The sequence below is a fragment of the Mastigoproctus giganteus genome, chromosome 12 (genome assembly GCF_048544385.1).
Source record: "Mastigoproctus giganteus isolate SK-2022 chromosome 12, ASM4854438v1, whole genome shotgun sequence".
In the NCBI taxonomy this organism is placed as follows: domain Eukaryota; kingdom Metazoa; phylum Arthropoda; class Arachnida; order Uropygi; family Thelyphonidae; genus Mastigoproctus; species Mastigoproctus giganteus.
The window spans coordinates 155,231,764-155,255,628 of record NC_143586.1 but is presented as its reverse complement, the minus strand read 5'-3'; the positions used below and the strand labels follow the sequence as shown (position 1 = coordinate 155,255,628).

The 23,865-nt window shown below is 35.6% G+C and overlaps 1 protein-coding gene across 1 annotated transcript in view; it reads right to left on the bottom strand.

Moving 5' to 3' along the window:
- The window catches only part of LOC150077530 (transcription intermediary factor 1-alpha-like), a 337,193-nt gene that overhangs the window by 201,691 nt on the left and 111,637 nt on the right, over positions 1-23,865 (bottom strand). The window contains exons 4-6 of the mRNA XM_090385676.1: positions 19,170-19,380; positions 13,306-13,524; positions 3,918-4,378 (exon numbers count right to left, since the gene is read on the bottom strand). Of these exons, the coding sequence (XP_090241802.1) occupies positions 3,918-4,378; positions 13,306-13,524; positions 19,170-19,380 (891 nt within the window). The remainder of the gene's footprint in view (positions 1-3,917; positions 4,379-13,305; positions 13,525-19,169; positions 19,381-23,865) is intronic.

The window sequence follows — 23,865 nt, the reverse complement described above, 5'->3', positions numbered from 1 at the left end:
GCCAATTTACCAACTTCCGGTCAGCACACGCACGGGGCCACCTCCTCTCCACTGCCCAAACCTTGCTAAGTCGCGCCTGGACACACTCCAGCACCACAGATGAAAGGCGCAAAGAGGTCACCAGAGTCAAAGTAGACCTTACGAGGTGTGGCTACCCTATCGACGTCCTTGACAGGTGTGATCTACAAGCACGCGACAACGTGACGACCAACAGCAACGCCAACAGTGATGAGTCATCCACGAGGGCATTCATCCCATACTACCCCAACTTGTCACAACAGATCAGTAGAATCCTAAAGTCATATGGGATAAAGTGCGTCCAACTGCCAGGCAAGAAACTGCGTTCTCTCATTTCCAACATAAAAGCACCTGTCCCCACCCTTCTACAGAGCGGTTTGGTCTATCGCATCTCTTGCCGTGACTGCACGAGCTGCTACTTTGGGGAACTGGACGTCGACTCGAGAAACGCCTCTCAGAACATAAAAGGGCGATCCGTTTGGCAGATGTGGAACACTCAGCTATTGCCGAGCCGCGATGTCGTGGTTGTGGACAGGTCCCACCATTACCTAAGGCGTACCTGGTTGGAATCGTTAAATATAAAATGCTCGGACACCTCTATGAACAGGAACAGTGGTTGTCAAGTTAATCCCATCACAGAGTCAGTAATTCTATCCATAGACAAACGCTGGCCACGTCACCACCATACGTCACAGCCACAAACATCAACAAACAATTAACCACGCGCCTCACGCACCATCCTGTCAGTGCATCACTATTCTAACTGCCATTCAAGTATTTTAATCCGATGAAGGCTGCCACCCAGCCGAAAGCTAATTTTATGTATTGTAGTTTAATGCTCTGTGCAACAAATAAATTTTTTCGCATTATGAATCCGGAGCACGTAGGCCTCTTTTATTATGCATAAGTCTTATTAGGAAGTAGATTATAAAAGAGTTAACATTAAATTCATCAACATTAAAAATATCACACTTTCTATATAGAATAGTGTTTGATCAAAGCATGTAGTTTCCTTTTTCTCCACTCATCAACGTAACATACTCACACTAGAAAGTTCTCCGCAAATTACTTTGTAAACTAAACCATATTTCTTCTTAAATCTATCAATCCATCAATTGGAAAGAATGAATTCCACTCCAAGCCTATCAGCAATTTCGATGCCCTTCTCTCTCAACAAACTGCCATTAACTGGAATATTTATAGCAGATATCCACTGAAACCAAACCACCAATGCCTTCTCCACATCTCCACATTTTCCAGTTCATCTCCTTTTAACTTTACATGAAACATTAAGGGCATTTGAATTCAACACTTCTTTTCGTGACATAATTTCATTTACTGTAGAAACTGCCATATTAGGTTTTTTTGCCACCTCGACTCGTGTGCAAAGTGGGATTTGATTCCACTATTTTTATGACATCAAGTTTTTCAAAGCCTTTCTTTTTATTCCTTTGGAGTTCATCCTTCCAAATTAGAAAATTATAATATAGTATAATTAATAATTAATAGTTGTAGCATTAAAATAAAACTGCCAAGGAGGGATGAATAAAAAAACAATATGGTAGATAGACAAAAATGCAATTATTTTTAAAAAATTTCCAAGAATACTAATGGTAATCTACAAAAATAAATAAAGTTCAGCTTTCAACATACCTTATGTCACAATTACAATAAAGACACACAGCAACAATCCATTGCCTCCCTGGTAAGGCAAAGGTCGTTGGTTCGAATCCCACCTCGGGCTTGGATCAATTGTTTTTGTTGTCATTATTTGGTTTTTAGGAGCATTAGCAACTAGGGCCATATTGCTCTGGGGATATGCAGTGGTCATTCCCTGATGTTTCCGCATCCTCCATATTTGGTGGTCATGGGCTCGAACCCTGGTCTAATCAAGAAGCGTGTGCTACACACTGCTGCTCCTGCCCACCTGGCTACAGAGGTGCCCCCAGCTTGGATCAGAGTAAATGCAAAAACTTTGGGAGGTGCATTATGGCCACAGAAGCTGATGTGTCAACAAATAACAAATAACAAAAAAAAAAAAAAAAAAAAAAAACAGCAACAATCCACTAAGTAATTCAGAAACCTTGAGAACTTAACGGCAAATGTTTCACTGTGCTTCACTTTGTCAACGTGTGAAGTATTTCTTTGGGCTTCGACCACATTACAATATATAGAATTGAAATTGGGACTTAAGAAAGCAAACCTAGTACACGGGAAACCTTATGCGGGAATTTCTTATCCGTGTTCTACTGTATTAACTATAGTTAAGTATATTAAAATAAAAAATAAAAAAAAATAAAAACTCAAAATCTAACCTGCAATTAAAATATATTTAGCTGTATTCCATAACGTTAGCCTTTTTAGCTAATTTCAATTTATTTCCTGAAAATTTTAATATCCTTGATTCTGCATAAAATGTCAATATTTGTTGTTCCCATTTTAGTTAAATAAACGCAATCTGAGCAAATATACAAAACATATCTTTGAGATTTTCCCTTTTCATAAATGCCACAGATAAACAATTAATGCACTCAGGAATTCTAGCAAAAACTGACTAAAATATATTTATTTTGGTTATTCTCAAATGTGGTTAACTTTTTGTTTATACGAGGATGAATAAAACACAAGACACATAAAATTACACGAGAGTTAAATATATTCTTGAATCCTTCTACGTATATTCCAAATCAGAGAAATTTCAACAAAACTTTCCTTTAGATTCAAAAGAGTTTTCTCATCAAACCTTAATTTCACACAAAACTCTTTTAATTGGAGTTACTTAGCTTGTGACACGTACCTTTCTTGCTCTGTCATGCTCTGGAAAGAGCAGCTAGCTGATAAAAAATCTTTCTAGACATTGTGGTCATACTTCTTGAGCACCTTTTTCACTTATTAGTACACAAAATTTTATGTAAAAATATTCTACCTGTTTTAACTGTTTCTGGTAATTAATGCTATAATTTGGAAGACAATAAAAAATTTCCCTTTATGTCTTATGCCACTATAATATCAGTGGATACCAATACTGTTTTCTTTATGAACATAACATTTTCACTGCTTTCTGAATGTGGATATGCACCTTCCAATTTTAATCCACTTGGAGGGAAAACCAATCTACTTTTAGAACTTTTTCTACCACTTTGACAGAAGAAAAACCGGATATTTTTTGTCAAGCAGCCTTCGCCAGAAACCAATTAATTCAGTCATAATGAAAAGAAAGCCAAAAATTGTTTCTGCCCTTTCCAATCTAGACCGACTCAATCCTGGCTCTAAACCGTCACTGGAAAAGTCAGCAGCAAAAGTGTTAAATCCCCTAAAGCATAAATTATTTCTAGTCTATGTATGGCCTTTTTTTTTTTTTTATTAACCACTGAAGCTTCATCTCATCCAGTACCACAAAGCCTTTATGAAAGAAAAAAATAAAGGAGAACATTTCAATAATCTTAACTGCATAGGCTTATATCATATACCTTGTTCCTTAACCTTATATCATATACCTTGTTCTTATACCTCAGATCATATATCAGGTCAAAAACTGAGATTCAGAGGACACAGACCTATTAACCAGGCCATTTATATTTTTTAAATCTTTTAAAAATTCATATCATTAGAAATAGTAAGCTGCAAAGAAAATAAGAACATCTCAGCAAGATTTGTGTACTTTTATAAGTGCAATCCAAATATTTCTTATTTTAATAAAGTGTAGTGTAAAATATATACAATTCAAATGTACAGTATATTTATGCATCACCCTATATAAAATGAATTAGTTTTCAAATTTTCATTTTATTAGGAGAGTTTGGAACGAAGATAACTAAAACTTTATTCAAACACTTGCTTGTATAAAATATTCATTCATTAATGATTCTCTCCCCAAATCTTACTTAAGATATTATTACCTCTGCTTGGGTGCTGCTGGCATCGTTACCGGTGAAATGGTTATACTTGAATTCCGTGGCAGAGGCATAGGAAGTGTGGTAGGTTGGTATAAAGGTGGTGGGGGAGGCTGTGTCTGCTGTCTGACTGGTGCAGCAACTGATCTCTGACTATATGATACATTTGATGGAACAGTAAAGGAATTTGCTTGTGACTGAGATATACTGCCCTGAGGTTGAGGTCTTGCATATGTAGAAGGAACCTGAGGAGTCGTGTTAAGAAGGTGTCGCAACTGACCAGAGTTATTAGGATTCATATTTGTAGCAGGATGAGTAGAAGATGACACCTGAGGCTGTCCATAAAGTCCACTGTGCTGCTGTTGATTCACCTGAACAGTCATTTGTCCTCGTTGAGTACTTGGCATATTTCCTACTGCAATTTGTTGCCCAGCTGACACAGTCCTAGCATTTGCATTTGGTGGGACCTAATGAGTGGAGAAACATTTAATTATAACAGACAATTAAAATCCAATTAGGCATATTTTTGGAAATAAAAAATATTTTTTGTGTGAATATTTAACTTAGTTCTATTTCACATTTTATATAATCTACACCATGTTATATGGTGTAGATTATATTAAAAAAAAAAATTTTCTTTTCTTTTAGTTTAACAGATAGTGGAAGAGTTAGCATTCTTCGGCTCTTAAAGAACAATGAATATAACCTTATTTTCATACCAAATGTAAACCCCCCCACAAAAAAGTATGGTGAATTTTGGTTAATGTTATTGCTGGTTATTGTTATCAGCCACTTATCATGATCAAAAATGAAAATCCAAAACTGTAATTATAAGGTATAAAAATTCTGCCACTTTATTTGATCATACTGTCATTTATTTCATTTTGAAAGATTAGGAGAAATATGCTTTCCAGAACACCTAAAACTGTGTATAAGTCAGAAATGGCCTGACATAGCCAAGTGGTCAGGAATGCGAGTGCAGTAGCATGCTCTCCTTGAGTGGACTGGGGTTCAAGCCCGTGACTGCTAAATACGATTAACATTTGTATTGACTGATTTATTGTAAACTCCACTGACCTGGTGGTAATGCCAGAGTATAAAGAAGAACAAATTTGTTGATTATTTATGACCTTGTCACATGAAAGTGGTACTCTTTTAACTTCCTGCCACATGACTGTAACCTTCAGGAAAAGCAAGAGAGTGCCTGTAAACAAAGCAAGTGAATAATCAAGAAAGTCATACTCTTCCTATCAGGCTATACAGTTGGGAAAAGGAGCAATCTAACCCATTATTGTAAAGTTTTACAACCATGTACAGCAAGTCATTGAAGTTTAATTACACTGTCCAAATACAGTGGTACCTTGGTTTGCGAGCATAATTCATTCCGGAAACGTGCTCGTAATCCAAAGCACTCGTATATCAAAGCGAATTTCCCCATAAGAAATAATGGAAACCCAGATGATTTGTTCCAAAACTCAAAAATATTCATATACTGTAAAAATGATTAATACTAAATACATACCTTTTTATATTTTTAATATTTAAATTTAATATACATAAAGCAATCGAATTTATTAATTATTGGGTAGGACGACTTTCACTGTCTCTAACGGAATCACTGCTATCTGTTGATTTTTTCTTTTTGTGCGACTTTAACAAGGAATTTTTCCAATGACACTTGCTTTTGCCTCCTTTTGAGGATTTCACGGAAATCAGATTCATCGCTCGCACTATTACAAAACGAGGAGGCACGCTTGATACACATAAACAAAGCTGCACGCGTGTAGCCCGGTGGGCCGGAGGCCGGTGTGATTTTGGCCATAAACCGTAGTATGAGGCCACTATAAATTTTCCCGGGTAAGAATTTTTGACCCAGTCCGCCTCTGTTTATCGATATTGCTTTTTTTTTTTTTCTCTCTGAATCTGCAGTGTCTTCGCCAGGATGCTTTCTTTTCAAACCTTTTAATTATTTTACTCATTTTTAGGGAATAAAGCACAATTACAAAACGAGGAGGCACGCTTGATACACATAAACAAAGCTGCGCGTGTAGCAACTGAATAAACAACACCGTAAAGGCCGAGATACACTATTAACACCTTACATTTTACTAAAGCACATTTCTAGGGGTTACTACCATAAAACAATAAAAACAATTTCCAGTTGCGTTTCTGCGAGTGAATCTGTTATAAACTGGTAGTAAACTCGATCTAATTGCTTTTGCGATTATACCGATAGCTGGAATTGTGTTGGTTTTTACGTTATTATGGTGAAATGTGTTTCCCCTTCACTGATATAAAAAACCATAAATACATTTTCAAAATCTTCTCTTCATTCCTATCGGGTTGCGTTCGGTTGGGGGTGATTCTGCGTTCGACTGCCATTTCTTGTAAACACAAAGGCTAATTGTGCATAAGCGAATTCGGCTCGTGTTATATAAGATATCGTTCCCCTATTTATAAATTGTGTATGATCGAATTTGTGTAGTGTAAACACATATTATACGAGGACTGACTGTACTCGTAGTGCAAGACCTCGCTCGTTTATCAAGTTAAAATTTATTAAAAATTTTTGCTCGTCTTGCAAAACACTCGCATACCAAGTTACTCGTAATCCAAGGTACCACTGTATTTGAAGTTTTCCCACAAGTAATCACGTGTTCTCACAGTACAGTATCCACTGTCTGCTTCCTATAATACACTTCAGTTTGCAACTGACATTCATCGAGAATCAAACCCATGATTTCTTTTTAATTAGAAAAGAAATGTCACAGAAATGTAGAGATTTAAGTTTGAGTGAAAAGAACAAAATTCTAAGTGCTTATAATGCCTTACCTAGGTATAGTCAGAGATAAGCTGCATTAAAACTCAGTGTTTCACAGCCTCTTTTTGTGTAACTTTTAAAGAATAGAAAAATCGCATGAATTAGGAGTGACCGAGGATGAAAATCTGAACAGGAAAAGAAAAGGATGTGGAAAGAATGAATTTGTGGAAAAAGTACTTCTGAGTTGGTTCACAAATAAAAGCTTAAAAAATGCTCCTACCAGCAGAAATATAAATGTGAAAAGGTGAAGGAATTTGCAAATGAACTCAGTATAAATGATTTTAAACATACAGAAGTGTGGCTAAGCAGGTGGAAGGGAAGAGACCACAGTGTACAAAAAATTTCACAGAGAAAAATGACCCAGATACTGGCTCATCACAAAATATGGGTGAAAAATGTCTTAATACTAATTTTTTGAAAGAATTTAGTTCTGACTGTATTTTCAACACAGATGGTGTTTATTTCAGAGCATACTTCATTATTCAGAAATGAATATTCAATAGCCGGTAAAAAAAAAAAAAAAAAAGCAAAGATAGAAAGAGTGACTGTACTTCTGATATGCAATATGACAGGCACAATAAAAAAAGTTTTTCATAATTGGGAAAAACTAAGCATTCACATCTTCAATGGGATAAAAAAAATCCTACCACTTGAATATAAGAGCAACGCAAATGAATGGATGACATCTCAAATTTTTGTTGACTTTCTGAAAGAATGAGACAGAGAATTATCACAAGTCAGTAAAAAAATTGTGCTTACCTTAGATAACTGTACAGCTCATCCAAATGTGCAGTGAATACAATGTAAATAGTGCATAGGTTTTCAACAGCAGTGCAATGCAACAAAAAATGATTGCAGAAATTGAAGAAAGCAATGATGCCCAAGTGCTAAGGACAGAGCAAATTAACTTATTAGATGCAGTGTATATGATGGCTAGTGCTTGAGATTTAATTTCCGAACAATCAAGAACTTGTTTTCGTAAAGGCTTTATTTCAGTATTTATCATAACACCTGGCTTTATTCTGCCAGGTGTTGTGATAAATACTGAAGAAAATAATGCAGTGTCAACAGAGTATATCCAGTAATTCATTTAACACATTGACTGCCAAATACGAGTTAACTCATATTTGGCGATCTGGTCCAGGACGCCACCTACAAGTTAACTCGGACTGGTATGACTTGCCTTTTAGGCGCAGCTACGAGTATATTTGTAGCAAATACGTGCAACTGATGAATAGTGGGCTTCTGGGATAAGAATGAAAAATCAAGCATGACGTCAGAAAACAGAAAATTAATTGAAATTACTACTAAAATAATATTTATTTGTAATTTTTCTTGAAACATTCTTCTACATAAGAGGCAGGCTTTCCTTGGCACACTGGACAATAATAGAGTGCTTCGCGGCATTTTTTATTTCTTTTACATACTCGACACAGCTTAGTTGGGTGTGGGTTTTTTTTTTTTTTTTTTTTTTTCAGTTGGTGTGGTATAGCTTCTAAATAATGAATTTCAAGTTCAGGCCTAATCTTCTTTGGAATGTTTAGAATTTTTTCTCCAATCAAAGATTCAGTGGATGTTTCTCTGAATTTTAGAGATTTTACGGTGGAACCTGTAACTTGATGGAAAATGATGTATGCGTTACATATATATATTTCTAAAATATGTAATGCCATTTTTTTTGGCCATCTGATGGTTTTTCTTAGCATTGAATAATACGAGAGCATTTGATCCAATCGATCTATGCTGGACATTCCGCTTTGTAATGTTGAATTCTGTTTGGTTTTATCAAAATTTTTCCATTCTGGTTACGTACCTCGACCATTTCAACAACGTGTAATTTTTTACGTACTGAAAATTTAGTCTCACACGCCACAACATCATCTACTCGTCAATACAGATGTTTTTATTTGATAAGTAATTATTGTGCATAACATTATTGATATGATTCAAAATCGGTCTTATCTTGTATAGCCTGTCAGCAAATTGTAATGAATTATCTGTGAAGTGAAAATATTGTAATATAAATTGGAATCTATTTAAACTCATAAATGATCGCCAAAACGTAACATTGTAGAATGCACTTGTATTCCAGTAATGCTCTATTGAAGGAAAAGAACAAGGACCCATTTGTAACAAAAGTCCAAAAAACACTTTCATTTCTGAGATGTCAGTGTCCATCTTGATGACCTCCTGGCAGATTTTCGCGATTGTCCAGATTTTTCAATTTCTTTCAAAGCGTATAAATTAGTTTGTTCAACTAATAATGTAAGAAATTCTTCTGTAAAATATAGGTCTAACAATTTTTGTACACTAAGTTCTGTTGTCCATTTTCATAATTGTCACTTGCGGAACCAGAACCGTACAGCTCATCAAAAACCTCTTCAAATTCTGAGTCACTTCTATTAGCATAGAGCTCAAGCTCTTCTTCAGTCAGTGGTCTCTTTTTATCCATATTTTAGGTTTTTTTTTTTTTTTTTTTTTTTTTTGTAAAGTCTGTGCCACTACTACAGATTTATGCACAGTACTGACTCATATACAGTGAATTCTGCAAGTAATGATACGTCTGAGTTAATCACATTGACTCGTAGTTGGCTACCACGAGGAATATTCTATTACACATGCCATCTACGAGATAATCTGAGAAGCTTTTTTTAACAACAATAAACTTTTTTTATGAGTTTTGGTGATGAATATATATTATAATTTGGATTTTGAATATATTTAGCATGTCTAACTTAGATTGCCGTCGGAGACCCGTTTACCCAAATAAGCCATAGCAGTCAACATGTGTTAATATTACACAATATTTCAAAGGGTGGATAATTGATGAAAATCTTCTGACAACAGGTGATCTGCGAGTAAAGGATATAGTTGATGGAATTATACTAGATTAGCCTGACACTGAGGAAAATGAAAATTTTGACAATGACAATATCAAAGTCCAGAGAGTTATGCCAATGAGAAAAATGAGGAAATCTTTTGAAGTGTTATGGAGTGCATTAGAACTTAAAGGAAGGAGGGAGGGAAAAGTGAAAAATTTGTATTCTTCACTTTTCTCTCCCTCCCTTAAGTTCTATGTGCTCCATAACAATACATTCTTGTAACCTGTACAATAATGTGTATGGGTTACAAGAATGTATTGAAAATTTAACTGCTAAGGATTTAAAGCAAACATTGGAGAAATTTTTTAAATAAGTCTGTATATTTATAATTTGTTTTTATATTCTCTTCTTTCTCCCCCCCCCCTGCATGTTCCAATAGAAGCAGTGCAAGAATAATTTTTTATCTCTGCCTGTAGCTATTGTTAATCTATTAATCTGTGTATCACCCCACTGCAAGCTATCATACCTAACACTGCCTCAATAGAATAGGCAAATATTCTTGCACCCTTTCTATTTAGGTGTATCCCATCCCTGTAGAAGCAGTCCTCCTGTTAACAAGCACAGACCATGTTGAGAAAAATTTTACTCAATGAGCCTTGCACAATCTCTCCAGGGCAAAATTGATTGCAAAGCTATCATAATGTACTCTCTCCTGTTGTATCTGGGCAGAATTGCACAGACACTTATTTAAGTGTCTTTTTCGACTTTTTCTCAACACTGTCCTGTACTTGTTAAATAAGTCTACAGACCTTCTCTTAATGTCATCAGTGTCAACATGCACAACACTATCACCTTTTGTGCCCTTAAAAGATATCTGCTACACTTTTGTCCCTGACAAATATACCCTGGTCCTATTCAAACCTATCCTTTTTGCACAATATATTTCCTGTTTCCCTAACAATTGCTACCTCCTGTGGAGCCAGCACATTCTGCCTTGGGGTTGTTGCTGTGTGGCCTGATGTGCAAGCTCTAGTATTGAGGTGAGCATCTGCCTGATGGCCCCCAATTTAATTCCTTCAAGAGCATCCACCCTGTTTTTCAAGCTCTCATAAATGAATCAACTCAGAATGCTGAGTTGATGCCTATTAGGCTAATAAAAAAAAAAAAAAAAAAAAGCATGACTGTTATCATCATCCAAATATGTTATATCCAGTGGGTAAGCAGGTCACTAGAATAAGATAAATCAGTGCTTCTAGATTATTTACCTTACATTCACTATTTTCTGCTATGCTAGCCTATTTCCTATCAGATCTTTAGCTCAGCCAGAGTAAGCCCTCTTTACTCTGATGACTGCTTGACACTATCAATAAATCTTCTTTGTCTGCTTCTATGATTAGTAACATTCCTTTTAGCTTCAAATATTATTTTCTGCTTAAACAACCTTCTCCCATCCTTTCTACATGCCCATACCATCGTAAGTTCACAGCATCACTTAACTTTCATTGAATATCAGTTAACAAGATTTTGTCTTTATTTTCTCATTGGCAATATGTCTTGCCATTTCTTCCATCTATTAGATGCAGTTATTTTTATTAAAACTCTCCTTTCTGAAGATTCAAATTTTTGATCAATTCAAGTCCTTTATTTCATACCTACTCTAAGCTCCTTTGGTTAAAATAGGTTTAAAAATGCATTATGAAGCACTAATTTTGTCTTTTGGATAATTTCTCTTTTACTACAAATAAATTTCTTTAAATGGCTTCTCATAGATAGTGCTTTACTTATTCTGTTGTTTATTTCCAACGATTTCTAATCATCTACCCTTATTAAAACTGTTCCATGATATATAAAATTACTGACTCATTCCAATTTTTGGTAATTCAGCCTAAACTTAAAATTTTCGTTGTTTCTTCCAACAACAGTTCTGTTTTTGTGCAACCAATTTTCATGTCAAATTGTCTACAATCTTTTCAAATTTACTGAAATTCATAAAGATCTTGCAGGCATGATGTTTAACAGCATGGTATCATCTACATACAATTAACAATCCAATTTTTACATCTCTAATGGTATATGTTAGTAACCTGCAAGATCATTTGGCAGGAATGGAACTATAAAACAATCACGGAATGAATTTATTAAGGAGAAATCACACCTGGTCAATGTGATTAGCAATTAAGAGATGATCATGAAGGAACTGAATGCAAAGAATAATTTTTACATAACTTAGATGGTATCCGAACTTTTGATAGTTCCATATGAAGGACAATTCACTGTGACATTAGCAGTAAATTACAGTAGATAAACAGATGGTTAGGCAATAGAAGAGAAAGTGGCTCTAAGTGGTCCCTTTGCTTCATGGATGCAAAAGCAGAATCCCATAAGGTCCAAAGATGCCTTACTGTTCCCAATTAATGACATGTATTTAGGTTTTCAAGTTTAATGTCGATGTTTGCTGATGATACAAAGGCAGGTAGCATAGTTAACAATTTTAAGCAGGATATTAATTTTGACAAGATAAGCTACATCACTCCCATTATTACCTCAAAATGGTCACTGGCCCTACCTGAGGCAATCACATGTATCATCCACACTGACTACCGACTGCAGTAATGACTGCTGCCTTTGTTTCATTTCAATTCTACAGTTGGCCCAAGAACGATCCCTTCATATTGTTGTTTCCACTCAGGAGTTAAATTTTCAATTAAAGAAAAGTTGCAGTAATGGAAGAAAATGGCAAGAAAATGTTCCTCTAGTCATCAAGGAAATCTGAGCCTAAGACTCAGCCACATGGAAAAATGATTCACCCACTGAACCAAGGATATATATCTAATATCTTTCTATATATAAGTAAATAAATAAACACATCTATTTATGGTGTGGACAACCATGGCCAGAAGGGATAACAACTTCATAGTAGCTGTTTTATTGCAGCCTGATTTACTAAACTCATGGGGGCTAATCATGCAACATGCAAATTTTCCTTCACATATGTGTTTCTGCTTAATAATAAAAAGTGATGCAAATATAAATGGATGAACAAAATAAAAGGAAATTTGAAATGAAAATTTTTTAATAGAAGTAACAACTCACAAGAAGATCTCACAGTAACATATCACAGTCTTCTGTAGTATGAAAGCTGTTCAATTCTTCAAATTGCTGATATCACAACACATAGTAACTACAAAAATGCACCATTCTTTATAATTAATAAAATGAAATAACAAATAATCAGCTAATTTAGCATGGTTCAAAATGATTAGTCAGAACTATATTATCAGTTAAAATAGAAGTAAATTCGCCTAGTTAGAAATATGAATTATTAAGGCATGTAAAGATACTAAACAAACTACAGTGAGACACAGACCAATGAGGTTTCAGAATATATGATAAAAAAAAAACAAGAAAAATAATGTTCTGTCTTAGAATAGTGTGCAATAAATATCTGGGGTTTAGATATGAAAACCAAGAATATTAAGCCATAATTTAATGAGAAAAGGGTGCAACTGCAAAGTTTAAAAAAACAAAACATGGCAGTTTTTAACACATTTTTAACACACTAAATTAAGTGTCTGAAAATTCTACAAGAGAGCCTATTTCAAATTCAATCTTATGACATATCTTTCCCAGTTTTCATCTGCTTACTTTTCTGCATGACAATATGTAATACTTAGAATATATTAAAAAATAAATTTCGAAAGAAATTCATGCTGACAACTGTTATAACTAATAATAACTTTCCCAACTCTACCTGATTTGAAGTGGGTAAACAATGATTCATGCCTGGCTGTGCAGTTTGCGGTGGCCCTCTAAGTAATGGTGTACCACTTCCTACAGGCTGTTGATCAACAATAAGACAGCCTAATTTACTGATGTACTGAGTTAAATAATTTGCTTCGTACGTAAATTGTATGTCAGTCATGTGTTGAAGATTAGGAACTTCGCAACGGCGTCGCAGGATGTGACGAACCTGTAAGTTTATAATAAATAAATAAACCAGATGACAGAATATGAAAATACTGGTTTGGGATAGTTTATCAAAAACTTCAAATTAGTTTATTCTATACTCAACTAAATATGCTTATTTATTCAAATGACACAAATAAGTTTTTGAATTCTAAAAACAAAATCCCAGAATACGACTAGAATAAATAATAATAAAAAATAAATAATAAAGCAATTTTTATGTCAACAGATGCGACACTGTGTTCTATTTTTCTATCATTCAGCCTGGATAAGCTTTGTTCCCTTCGTGATCAGCAACAGGCTTGGACTTGCACTTACTTTAGGAACATCATTATCCACAATTCTACCTAAAAATTATAATTTGTTTTCAATTACTAATTTTAGGTTTCCTTGTGGATTTACCATTTTAGGTTTACCATTTATAAAGTGAGAATAATACAAAACTTTTGTTATCAACAGAGAGAACAATGCTTCTGCAGACAGCATGAGAGAAGGTAGAACAGATTAGCATTTATTATTGTATTATTTCAATCCTTGCCTGCATTAAAATAAAAATCTGCACTTTTACTAATTAAATATATTTCTTTTTATACATTGTTGAAGATGTATATGAGGTATGATCAAAAAGTTTGGGTGTGGCTTTGTATATTGAAAATGGTTCAGTGACTTATCTGGATAAAGTAATCTATATAATATTGGTGTGAATACACCACAGATCACTCTTAAAAGGCAAAAAACTATGTTTGTAGTGTAAAAGGGCGTCATTTTATCTGTATCTCATATTGTGCTCCTCCTAAAGATAAAGTAATGCATGAATCATTCATTTATCTGCAATCCGAATCAGCTCATAATGAATAGATGCTTTCTATGCTTTGTCCATTTTAAAATGAGTGATTTTCAGAGCAGTGAATTAGCATCAAATTTTGTTTTGAATTAAAGAAAAATGTGACAGAAACTATTAAAAACAGTTTGAGATGCTACATATCATTCAAATACTTTCACAAAATTTGAAAAGCCACTTGTCCTTCAAAGAAGATCCTCACTCAGACAGTCTTTCAAATTCTTCAGAAACCAATGATTTCATCAAGTTGTGTTCAACATTTAACTATCCACAAAGTTACTAGAGAAATGGGCATTTCTTATGGGGCATATCAATCAATTTTAACAAGATTTCAAATTGCAATTACACTTCATCCAAGTGTATTGTAATTTGAAAGTCTGTGCCTGTCATCCTCATCACTGTCATCAATCACCCTGCCAACTCTTATATCATCTGCAAACTTAGACCGAACCTCACTGGTTTTCCCTTGATAAATTGTTTAGCTGGATTATGTTCAAAATACGTCACCAATGACTCATCTATTGACAGATCCTTGTGAAAAAACCCTACTGGCAAAATTGTTTTATGAGCATATTTGTTATTAGCCTAACTTTGTACATTCGATCTTGACACTTTCCAATTTCATTATTGGCCAGATGTACAAATCTCTTTATTTCTAGATATCGATCTCTTGGCATGGCATTATAAATGCACGAGACACCAAAGTCCTCATCCAGTGATTAATACATTCTTTCTTGAGAGAGGTTGTGATATCCTGCCAAAAGCAATATTGCAATAAAACTTCACACATCCTTGTTGGTGATAGTAAATTCATGACTTTTTCTTTTTTTTTGTCAAGCATATATTATTGTTTGTTTGCATATACAGGGTGTCTCAAAAATATTGGTACAAAGGATTAGGGGATGTAGGTAACATCTAAAGGAATGTAAATCGCTTAAGAACCCATAACCGGAAACGTCACTGTAAGTCGGTAGACGGCACTGTTCATCAGTTCTCGAGAGGGAAAATTTCAATGTTTTGTTCACGGATGAGGCTTATTTCACACAGGAAGGCTTATTCAATCAGCACAATGCTCATGTGTGGGCTCACAACAACCTACACAGTGTGCGCCCCCATGCGGCACAACATCGCTTCGCAATAAATGTGTGGGCAGGTATGGTCGGTGACTGCTTAGTCGGCCCATACCTGTTACCATCCCGCATGAACTCCGCTAAATATTGAATCTTTCTTGAACAAGTTCTATCAGGGTTACTTGACGATGTTCCAGCAAATGTGAGACGCAACATTTGGTTTCAACATGACGGGGCACCTGCAAATTGGTTCAAATGGTCACAAACACACTTATGGAAAGTGTGTTCGTGACCATTTGAACAGGCGTTTTGGGCGTCGTGGTGGACCCATTGCTTGGCTTCCACGTTCACCCCTGATTTATCGAGCCTTGATTTCTTTCTGTGGGGGCCCTCAAATCTATCGTGTATGAATCACCTGTGGAGATGGAAATGGATCTCATGGCGAGACTCGTCTGCGCTGCTGCTACTGTCAAAAAAACTCCAGGTGTGTCCGACCATGTCCGCCAATCCATGCTGCGTCGGTATCACGCATGCATCGCATCTCATGGTGGAACCTTCGAGCATCTGTTGTAACATCATGAAATCCATCCATCTTCCATCCATCTCGTACTCCATTGTTAATATTATGTCAAATAAATGTTTGCCACTAATTACTGTCTTGTGTCATTTCTGCTTCTTGTGCCTCTACTGCTACTTTCCTGTGACGTTTCCAGTTATGGGTTCCTATGCGATTCACATTCCTTTAGATCTTACCTACCCCCCTAAACGCTTGTACCAATATTTTTGAGACACCCTGTATAGTCTACAATTTCATCACTAAAAAGTTTTTCGAATATCTGGGGTGGGGACAAATCTTTTAAATCATTTTTCCCAGTATCTAACTCACTTGTACAACAATGTTCATTTGTTCCCTTTTGGAACAAATGAACATTGATGTCTCTTCAGCCATTTTGCTTTTTCGAAATCAAGATATACCATTGAATCACTACCACTTTTATCTTCTGGAACATCTTCTTACAGGGGTAAAACAACTTGTTCATTGGTATTTTCAATTGAAATTTCCACAGAACCAGGAATTTCTTTTGGAAATGAATTAAGGTCCTGTAAAATATCTTCACCAAACTCTTCACAATCTGTTAACTCATCCAAATTTGGAGGTAATATGCAAATTTCAAAAAAATTCCAAAGACACTTTTACAAGAAAACCAATTTACAGTACAGCACATAAACATACAACAGGGAATTACTCTGCCACATAATTGGAACATTGCAAGTACATATATAACATCAGTAAGAACAATGGCACATGGTCATGGTCTTGAGTTTACTATGTTCTTTTCACAAAAACCAATTCTATGAAGTTCTTTGAAAAAGGACAAAATAATAATTACTGCTTCCTTTACAATTTATTGGGCACTACTGTAATGTAGCAATGTAAATTTAAAGAATAAAAGGGATATAAAGTAAACTCCCGCTATTTGCAGTACTTGTATTCGCAGTTTCGCATATTTGCGGTTGCTGATTTAATATAAAATGAAACCGAAAAAATGTGAATTTTAAAGCACCATGAACATTTTCTGCCATACAAACATGGGAGTGGCTAAAATCATCTTTCCCGGTCAAAACAGCGCTCAGTGGGTGGGGGAAGAGGGGTGACAAAATCGCAAGCGTGAATATTTCCCACTAATCTTTGTTCAGTATGTGTTCTGTGCTTGTCATGGAAGGTTTCGTCGTTTGCTTTTAAATGCTTAAAATGCTTAAATTGAATAAATTCATCAATTTATGAATTGATATTCTTACAAAAGTGAAAAATCTACCATTTTGCAGTTAGGGTAAACACTTTTTTGAGTATGTTAACGGTTAAAAGAAAGTGACTTTATTGTGGACAAGTTCTTTTCTAATCCCTACAAAAATATGGCTACAAATAACAAGGGAATTGTGAAAAGATCAAAGAAGGTGATGACATTAGTGAGTAAAATTTAGTTATTAGATAAAATTTCTAACGGTTAAAGTGTCTCTTCAGTGGCAAAACATTATAAAATCAATGAGTGAACAGTAAGATCAATCAAGAAATCGGAAGAAAAAATCCACCGTAGTGTCCGTGAAAATGCGCTAATTGCTTCAAAAATTTGCTCTCTAACTCATGATGTTAAATTAGAAAAAATGGAAAAGGCTTTAAATCCGTGGATAGAAGACCGAACTCAAAATAAAATTCCATTAAGTTCACTCATCATTCGTGAAAAGGCAAAACACCTTTATCAACACTAGCGAAACTGGTGATAGCACTGGCGGGATAAGTTTTTTAGCTAGCAAAGCCGCTGGTTTGAAAAATTTGTTTGAAATTTCTAATAAATATTACATTTAATATTAAATTGTTTCTTATTTTCATTTCAATGCCTTATGCTTGTATTTCACTATGTACTGTCTACGTATATAGTCATATTATGGAGGTACATATAATACATGCATAGACAAAGTTTTACACTAATTTTTTTTTCTTATACAATTCATGCTTTGGAATGGAACTCTTTTATTACTATGGAAGCCGTAACTCAGTATTCGCGGCATTTCTCAGGAACGTAACCCCCGCGAATAGCGGGGGTTTACTGTATTCTAATACAGAGGCAGTCATTTGTATATATATTTAGTGTACCTGAACACAAATAATTTTATCCCCTTTCTCTTTCTTTCCATAGAAAACTAACAAAATTTAATAAGAACACAATATATCAGCATTTAATACCAATTATCTTCAGAAAGATCTAACCATTATATAATTCTTTCAACAAATAGATTGTATGAAATTTTAAAACTAAGAAGGGTCAAACTGTGGTACTTTCTAAAATTTCTTTCAAAGTTGAGGAACACAGAGTCATGTAAAATAACCTATAGTTGCATTGTAAAGTTTTAAATTTAAAGGAAAACTTTTTGTGTAAAAAAAAAACAAAAATACTTTAGTCTTTCCACCAGAGTCTATGGCCCATGGACAGGTTCGTTCCAACACAGATGCTGTGCATCATGCAATATTTTGACAGAAATTGCAGATGCTTCATTGATCAGTCCTACAGGAACAAGATATTTGTTGAACAGTTATATGTCTCCTAAGATGATTCTCACAACAACTACAGATGCCTGATGTAGCCAGACTGCTATTTTATGCTGTTGTTAGTTTTGTTATTTGGGTTTTAGGAGTATTAGCAACTACGGCCATATTGCACCAGGGATATGCAGTGGTCATTCCCTGACTTTTCTGCATCCTCTGTATTTGGTGGTCACGGGCTCGAACCCCGGTCTAATCAAGAAGCGTGTGCTACGCACTGCTGCTCCTGCTCACCTGGCTATGGAGACGCCTTCCATTTTATGCACACTGTGCAACTGATTTCTGCTATTCTTCATGCTTTTCTCTACAGCTGCTGAATCTAAAAACACACCAGCCCTCCACGGGTACATGAGTTTTGGGCACTCACCTGTTACAAAACTCTGCCCAATTTGACTTGGATTCTGAAACTCTGGCCTAAATGTAAATATTTAACTAATGGATATTGTTTTGCTCTTTTTACATAGCTTACATAACTGATTCCACTTAATTTAAGTTCATTTTACTTCTCAAATATTGTTTAACTCTGGCTCATTGGACCTCATTCAATGAAACTCAATTTAATATATCTTCTATAATAGGCAATAAAGAGATATAATAATAATAATATAAAAAATAGAAAATATTTAAAACTATATTACCTGATTGGTAATGCTTTTCTTGCTGTATACAAGAGCTACATCACTGCCATGTGAAATAGCAGACTCAGCAAATTTTAAACAATGATGAAGTCTTATTCCAAGGTTAACCAATTCTTGATTTTTACCAGCTAACTGTGTCTTTTTCTGAGTACATACTTCATTTAGTTCTTGTAGTAATAGTTTTCCTCTTCGGTTGATTTCTGTTATAAATCTGAGATAAAAATGAGCAGTTTATGAATCTGTTCTGGAAAATTTAAGTTTTGAAACAAAGGAAAGTCCAAATTAATTCTTATATAAGAAATTAACTGAATATGCCTCTCTTTACATTTAAAATTTTTGATTATGGAAAGGAATCCATTAAAATTGTGGTGTCTAGTGTCAGATGATATTATTTCAGGTTTACCAAAACAGGTGACAACTGTGTGAGAATCTTGCAGATATTTTTCTTCATTTTTTGAAATTTTTATTTATACTTATTAGTTCATTTCATTGCAAATAGAAATACTTGGGAAAACCTGATAAAGGTCAGTTCACTCATTTAGATGGAATGACTGAAATACCATCTTAGAATATTTCTTACAAATTAATAAGTAATTAATTGTGTCACAAATTACAACAGGAAAATAACACAAGTACTTTTGAAATGTAATAATATAGATTTTAAAATTATTTTCTTGTTCATATGTTCTAAAAGTATGTTAAATGTTTTTAACATACTTTCCCACAATTACAGTCTGACAGCCATTGGAAAATTTTAAATATTAAAAGATAATCATTGTTAAAAGGAAGTTAGAATAAACATATATCAAAATATAAGCTAAGAACAAAAATTTCAGTACTGAACATAAAATAAGGTTTTATTTTAATTTGTAATGTAGGACATCTAAAATTTTTGAATAGATGGTGTTTAAAACAAAAAAATTTATTTTGCCTGTAAGATGAGGTAATTTTGTACTACTGTTTTTTAGAATGTCATTTTTTGAACAAAGGACTATAAAATCCTTGTTAGAAAAAATTAGGTGCCAACTAAGTGTTCTGATGGGCATCTATGAGAGTTTGAGGTGTAGGGTAGATAGAAATTAATATGAGGGGTCTATCAAGCTCTCAGCTGCTCAACTCAACGCCAGATGCTCACCTCCTGTGAATCAGGCAACAGTGGCAGAATGTGTTGGTCAGACAGGAGCTAGTTATTGTCGGTGACTATTGTCAGGGAGACGGGGGGAAAATGTTGATGACATTGTAGAGCAGATATCTTTCAAGGGCACAAAACATGATATTGTTGTACACGTTGACACTAATGACATTTAAGTGTAGGAGTCTGAGACCGTAAAAATAAGAGTTCTGCAGATTTATTTAACAAGTACAGGTCAATGTTGAAAAAAAAAGTTGTAATTTAGAGTTAAATTTGAAAGTGTCTGCAATTCTGCCCAGACACGACAGGAGGGAGTATATGATGAGAACCTTGTCAATCAATTAGGCCCTGGAGAGACTGCGCAAGGCTCATGGGATAGAATTTTTTTCAGCGTGGTCTATGCTTGCTAACAGGAGAGACTGCTTCTACAAGGATGGAATACACTTAAATAGAAGGGGTACAAGAATATCCACTGATGCTATTGAGGCAGTGTTAGGTGGGTTGGAAAACTGCTAGATTGGTGGATTCACAGACTAAAAGATTAACAGTAGCCAAATCAGAGGCAAAAGTGATCCTTGCACTGCTTCTATTGTAATGAGCAGCAACGTAGAGAGCAAGTTGCTGGGGATTTCAAGACCTGCTGGAGTCATCATGGAACAAGTAAATACATGGGCTGTGTTCGGGTAACTAAGAGTAAGAACAGGTGCATGTATACTTGCATGTACACCAATGCTAGAAGTATAGTAAATAAATTTGATGAATTTGAAGTGCTGGTTAAGACATCAAAGGCAGATATTGTTGTGATATCAGAGACATGGTGTCACACAGATATAAGCAGTGCAGAATTGGAATTTCAGGAGTACAATGTGTACAGAAACAATAGACAAGGTAGGAAGGGAACAGGGGTTGATGCTCTTAGTTAAGAAACATAAAATCTAAGGAAGTGCATCCAGTTGACATGAGTAGACAGTGCAATTGAGTCAGTTTGGCGTGACAACGCTGGGAAAGGAAAAATGAGAGTAGAAATGTGTTATAGGCCTAATGACTCTAATGAATACAATGAACAATTGTGGAGAGAAATAGAGTGGGCCAGTAAATTAGAAGGTCATGTAATGGGGGTGTTTTAACTTTCCAGATATTGACTGAAACTTGTGGGTCACTTACACGCTATAAAGACTTTTGTGGATTGATTGGGGGATTGTCTTCTACAGCAACGTGTTCAAGGGCCAACCAGAGGGAGTAATACTCTTGATCTGATTATCAGCAATGATCATTCATACAAAAGAATTTGCAGATAAAGGAACCACTAGATGACAGTGATCAGTGTACTGATGTGGGATTTACTTAAAGATGTAACTATCATCAAGGGTAAAGGGAAGGGTTTTTTCTTTCATAAAGGTGACTACAGTGGTCTCAGACAGATCAAATGCATGGACACTACTAGGCTTTTCACACCAACTAAGAAATACTGTTCAAGATTTAGACCTAAATGGATGTCAGATGAACTAATGAACTAGCCCGTTCGTGTCAGAGAAGAAAAATGCCTGGGATGCATATAAATTATAAGATGACACAGAACTTATGGCAGATATAAGCTAGTCGGTAATCAAGTCACAAAGGAGGTTAGGCAAGTGAAGGGTGATTACGAGAAATTCTTGGCAAAGGATGCAGAGAAAAACAACAAAGACTTTTTTACTTATTTAAACTCTAGAAGGAAGGGGATGAATCAGATTGGTCCACTTAATATTGGTGGTTCAATTGTCGATGGGCCTGCTCAGATAGCTGACAACCTGAATGAGTATTTTGCATCTACATTCACACACGAGTTATTCTGTAAGGAAGGAGAAGACAGAAGTTTACTGAACTGTAACAGGGAGCTAAATGATTTTGTAATAATGGAAAGCAACGTGGAGGAGAAATTAATGAAGTTAAACATAAAAAAGGCACCTGGGACAGATGGAATCTATCCAGTTATATTAAGCGGCACAGCAAAAGTGGTAAGCAAACCCTTAGCCATAATTATGAGAGAATCCTTGGCTTCAGGGGACTGGAGATGTGGAGTTATATTTAAGGAAGCAGCGAGGGAAGTAAGCAAACCCTTAGTCATAATTCTGAGAGCATCCTTAGATTCAAGAGAGGTCCGTCCCCATGGACTGGAGATGTGCTAATGTATCCCTAATTCACAAAGGGTGACACAAATAATTATAGATCTGTTAGTTTAACTTCTGTTCTGAGGAAAATAATGGAGTCTGGTTAAGGAAGTTTTGCAGGATCACCTAGACAAGACTGCAGTAATAGTTCAGACACAGTATGAGTTTGTTAAGGGGAAGTCTTGTCTGACCAATCTGATTGGATACTACAAGTGGTCACAAAGGAACTGGATGCAAAAATTAATTTTGATATCATATACTTGGATTTCAGGAAAGCTTTTTGATACTGTTGCAAGTGGAAGACAAATTGGAGCAGAATGGTATTAAGGGAAAGTTGCTACAATGGATAAAAGGATGGTTCAGTGGGAGACTGCAGACAGTGGTAATAAATGGACACTGCTCTACATGGATTAATATTATTAGTGGAGTCCCCAGGGTTCGGTGCTGGGCCCATTGTTGTTTTGCGTATTTATCAAAGGCACAAAACGGACACAGCATAGGTTTGTTAAGGGGAAGTCTTGTTTGACCAATTTGATTGGATACTATGATGTGGTCACAAAGGAAATGGATGCAAAAAATAATTTTGATATCATATACTTGGATTTCATACAAATTAACTAGATGTACCCACCATAACATACACTGAGTGGTCACTGAATTATGACCACCTACCTAATACTTCGTAGGTGCTCCTTTTGACCTCAGTACAGCAGCTATCTGACATGCTATTGATTCAACAAGATGTCAGAAGCGTTTGGGAGGTATGGCCAACCAAACTGTGTGTAATGCGGTCAGCAATGCAGGTATGGAGGTGATTGGTGTATCCAGACGCCTGATATGCCTTTCCATAGTGTCCCACAAGTGTTCTATGGGATTGATATCAGGGGAGTCCGGAGGCCAATCGATATGCTGGAAGTCAGAACTGTGTTCCTCAAACCATTCCTGCAATGCGCCGAGCCACTGGACTCAGCACATTGTCATCTTGGAAGACACCATTGCCATTTGGGAAAAAATGTAACATAGTGAGGTGTACACAGTCAGCAAGCAGTTGACGATAACAGAGACCAGTGATACATTGTTCCATATGCACCACGGGTTCAAGTTCCTGCCAGTGAAACATGCCCCATACCATACAACTGCCTCAGCCGGCCTGCACTTTTGATACTATGCATGGTGGATGAAGAGCCTCATGTTGTTGATGGCAAATCCGTACACGACCATCGTTGGTGTCAAGTAAATAACGTAATTCATCTGACCGGCACACCTTCTTCCAGTCTTCTAACATCCAACTTGCATGCTTTCTGCACCAGGCAAGTCTTATATGCCAATGAACCTTGGTTAGGAGAGGATGCCGTAGGGGTTGTCTGCTGGCATAGCCCATACGTGCAAGCATGCAACACATGGTCATGCCAGA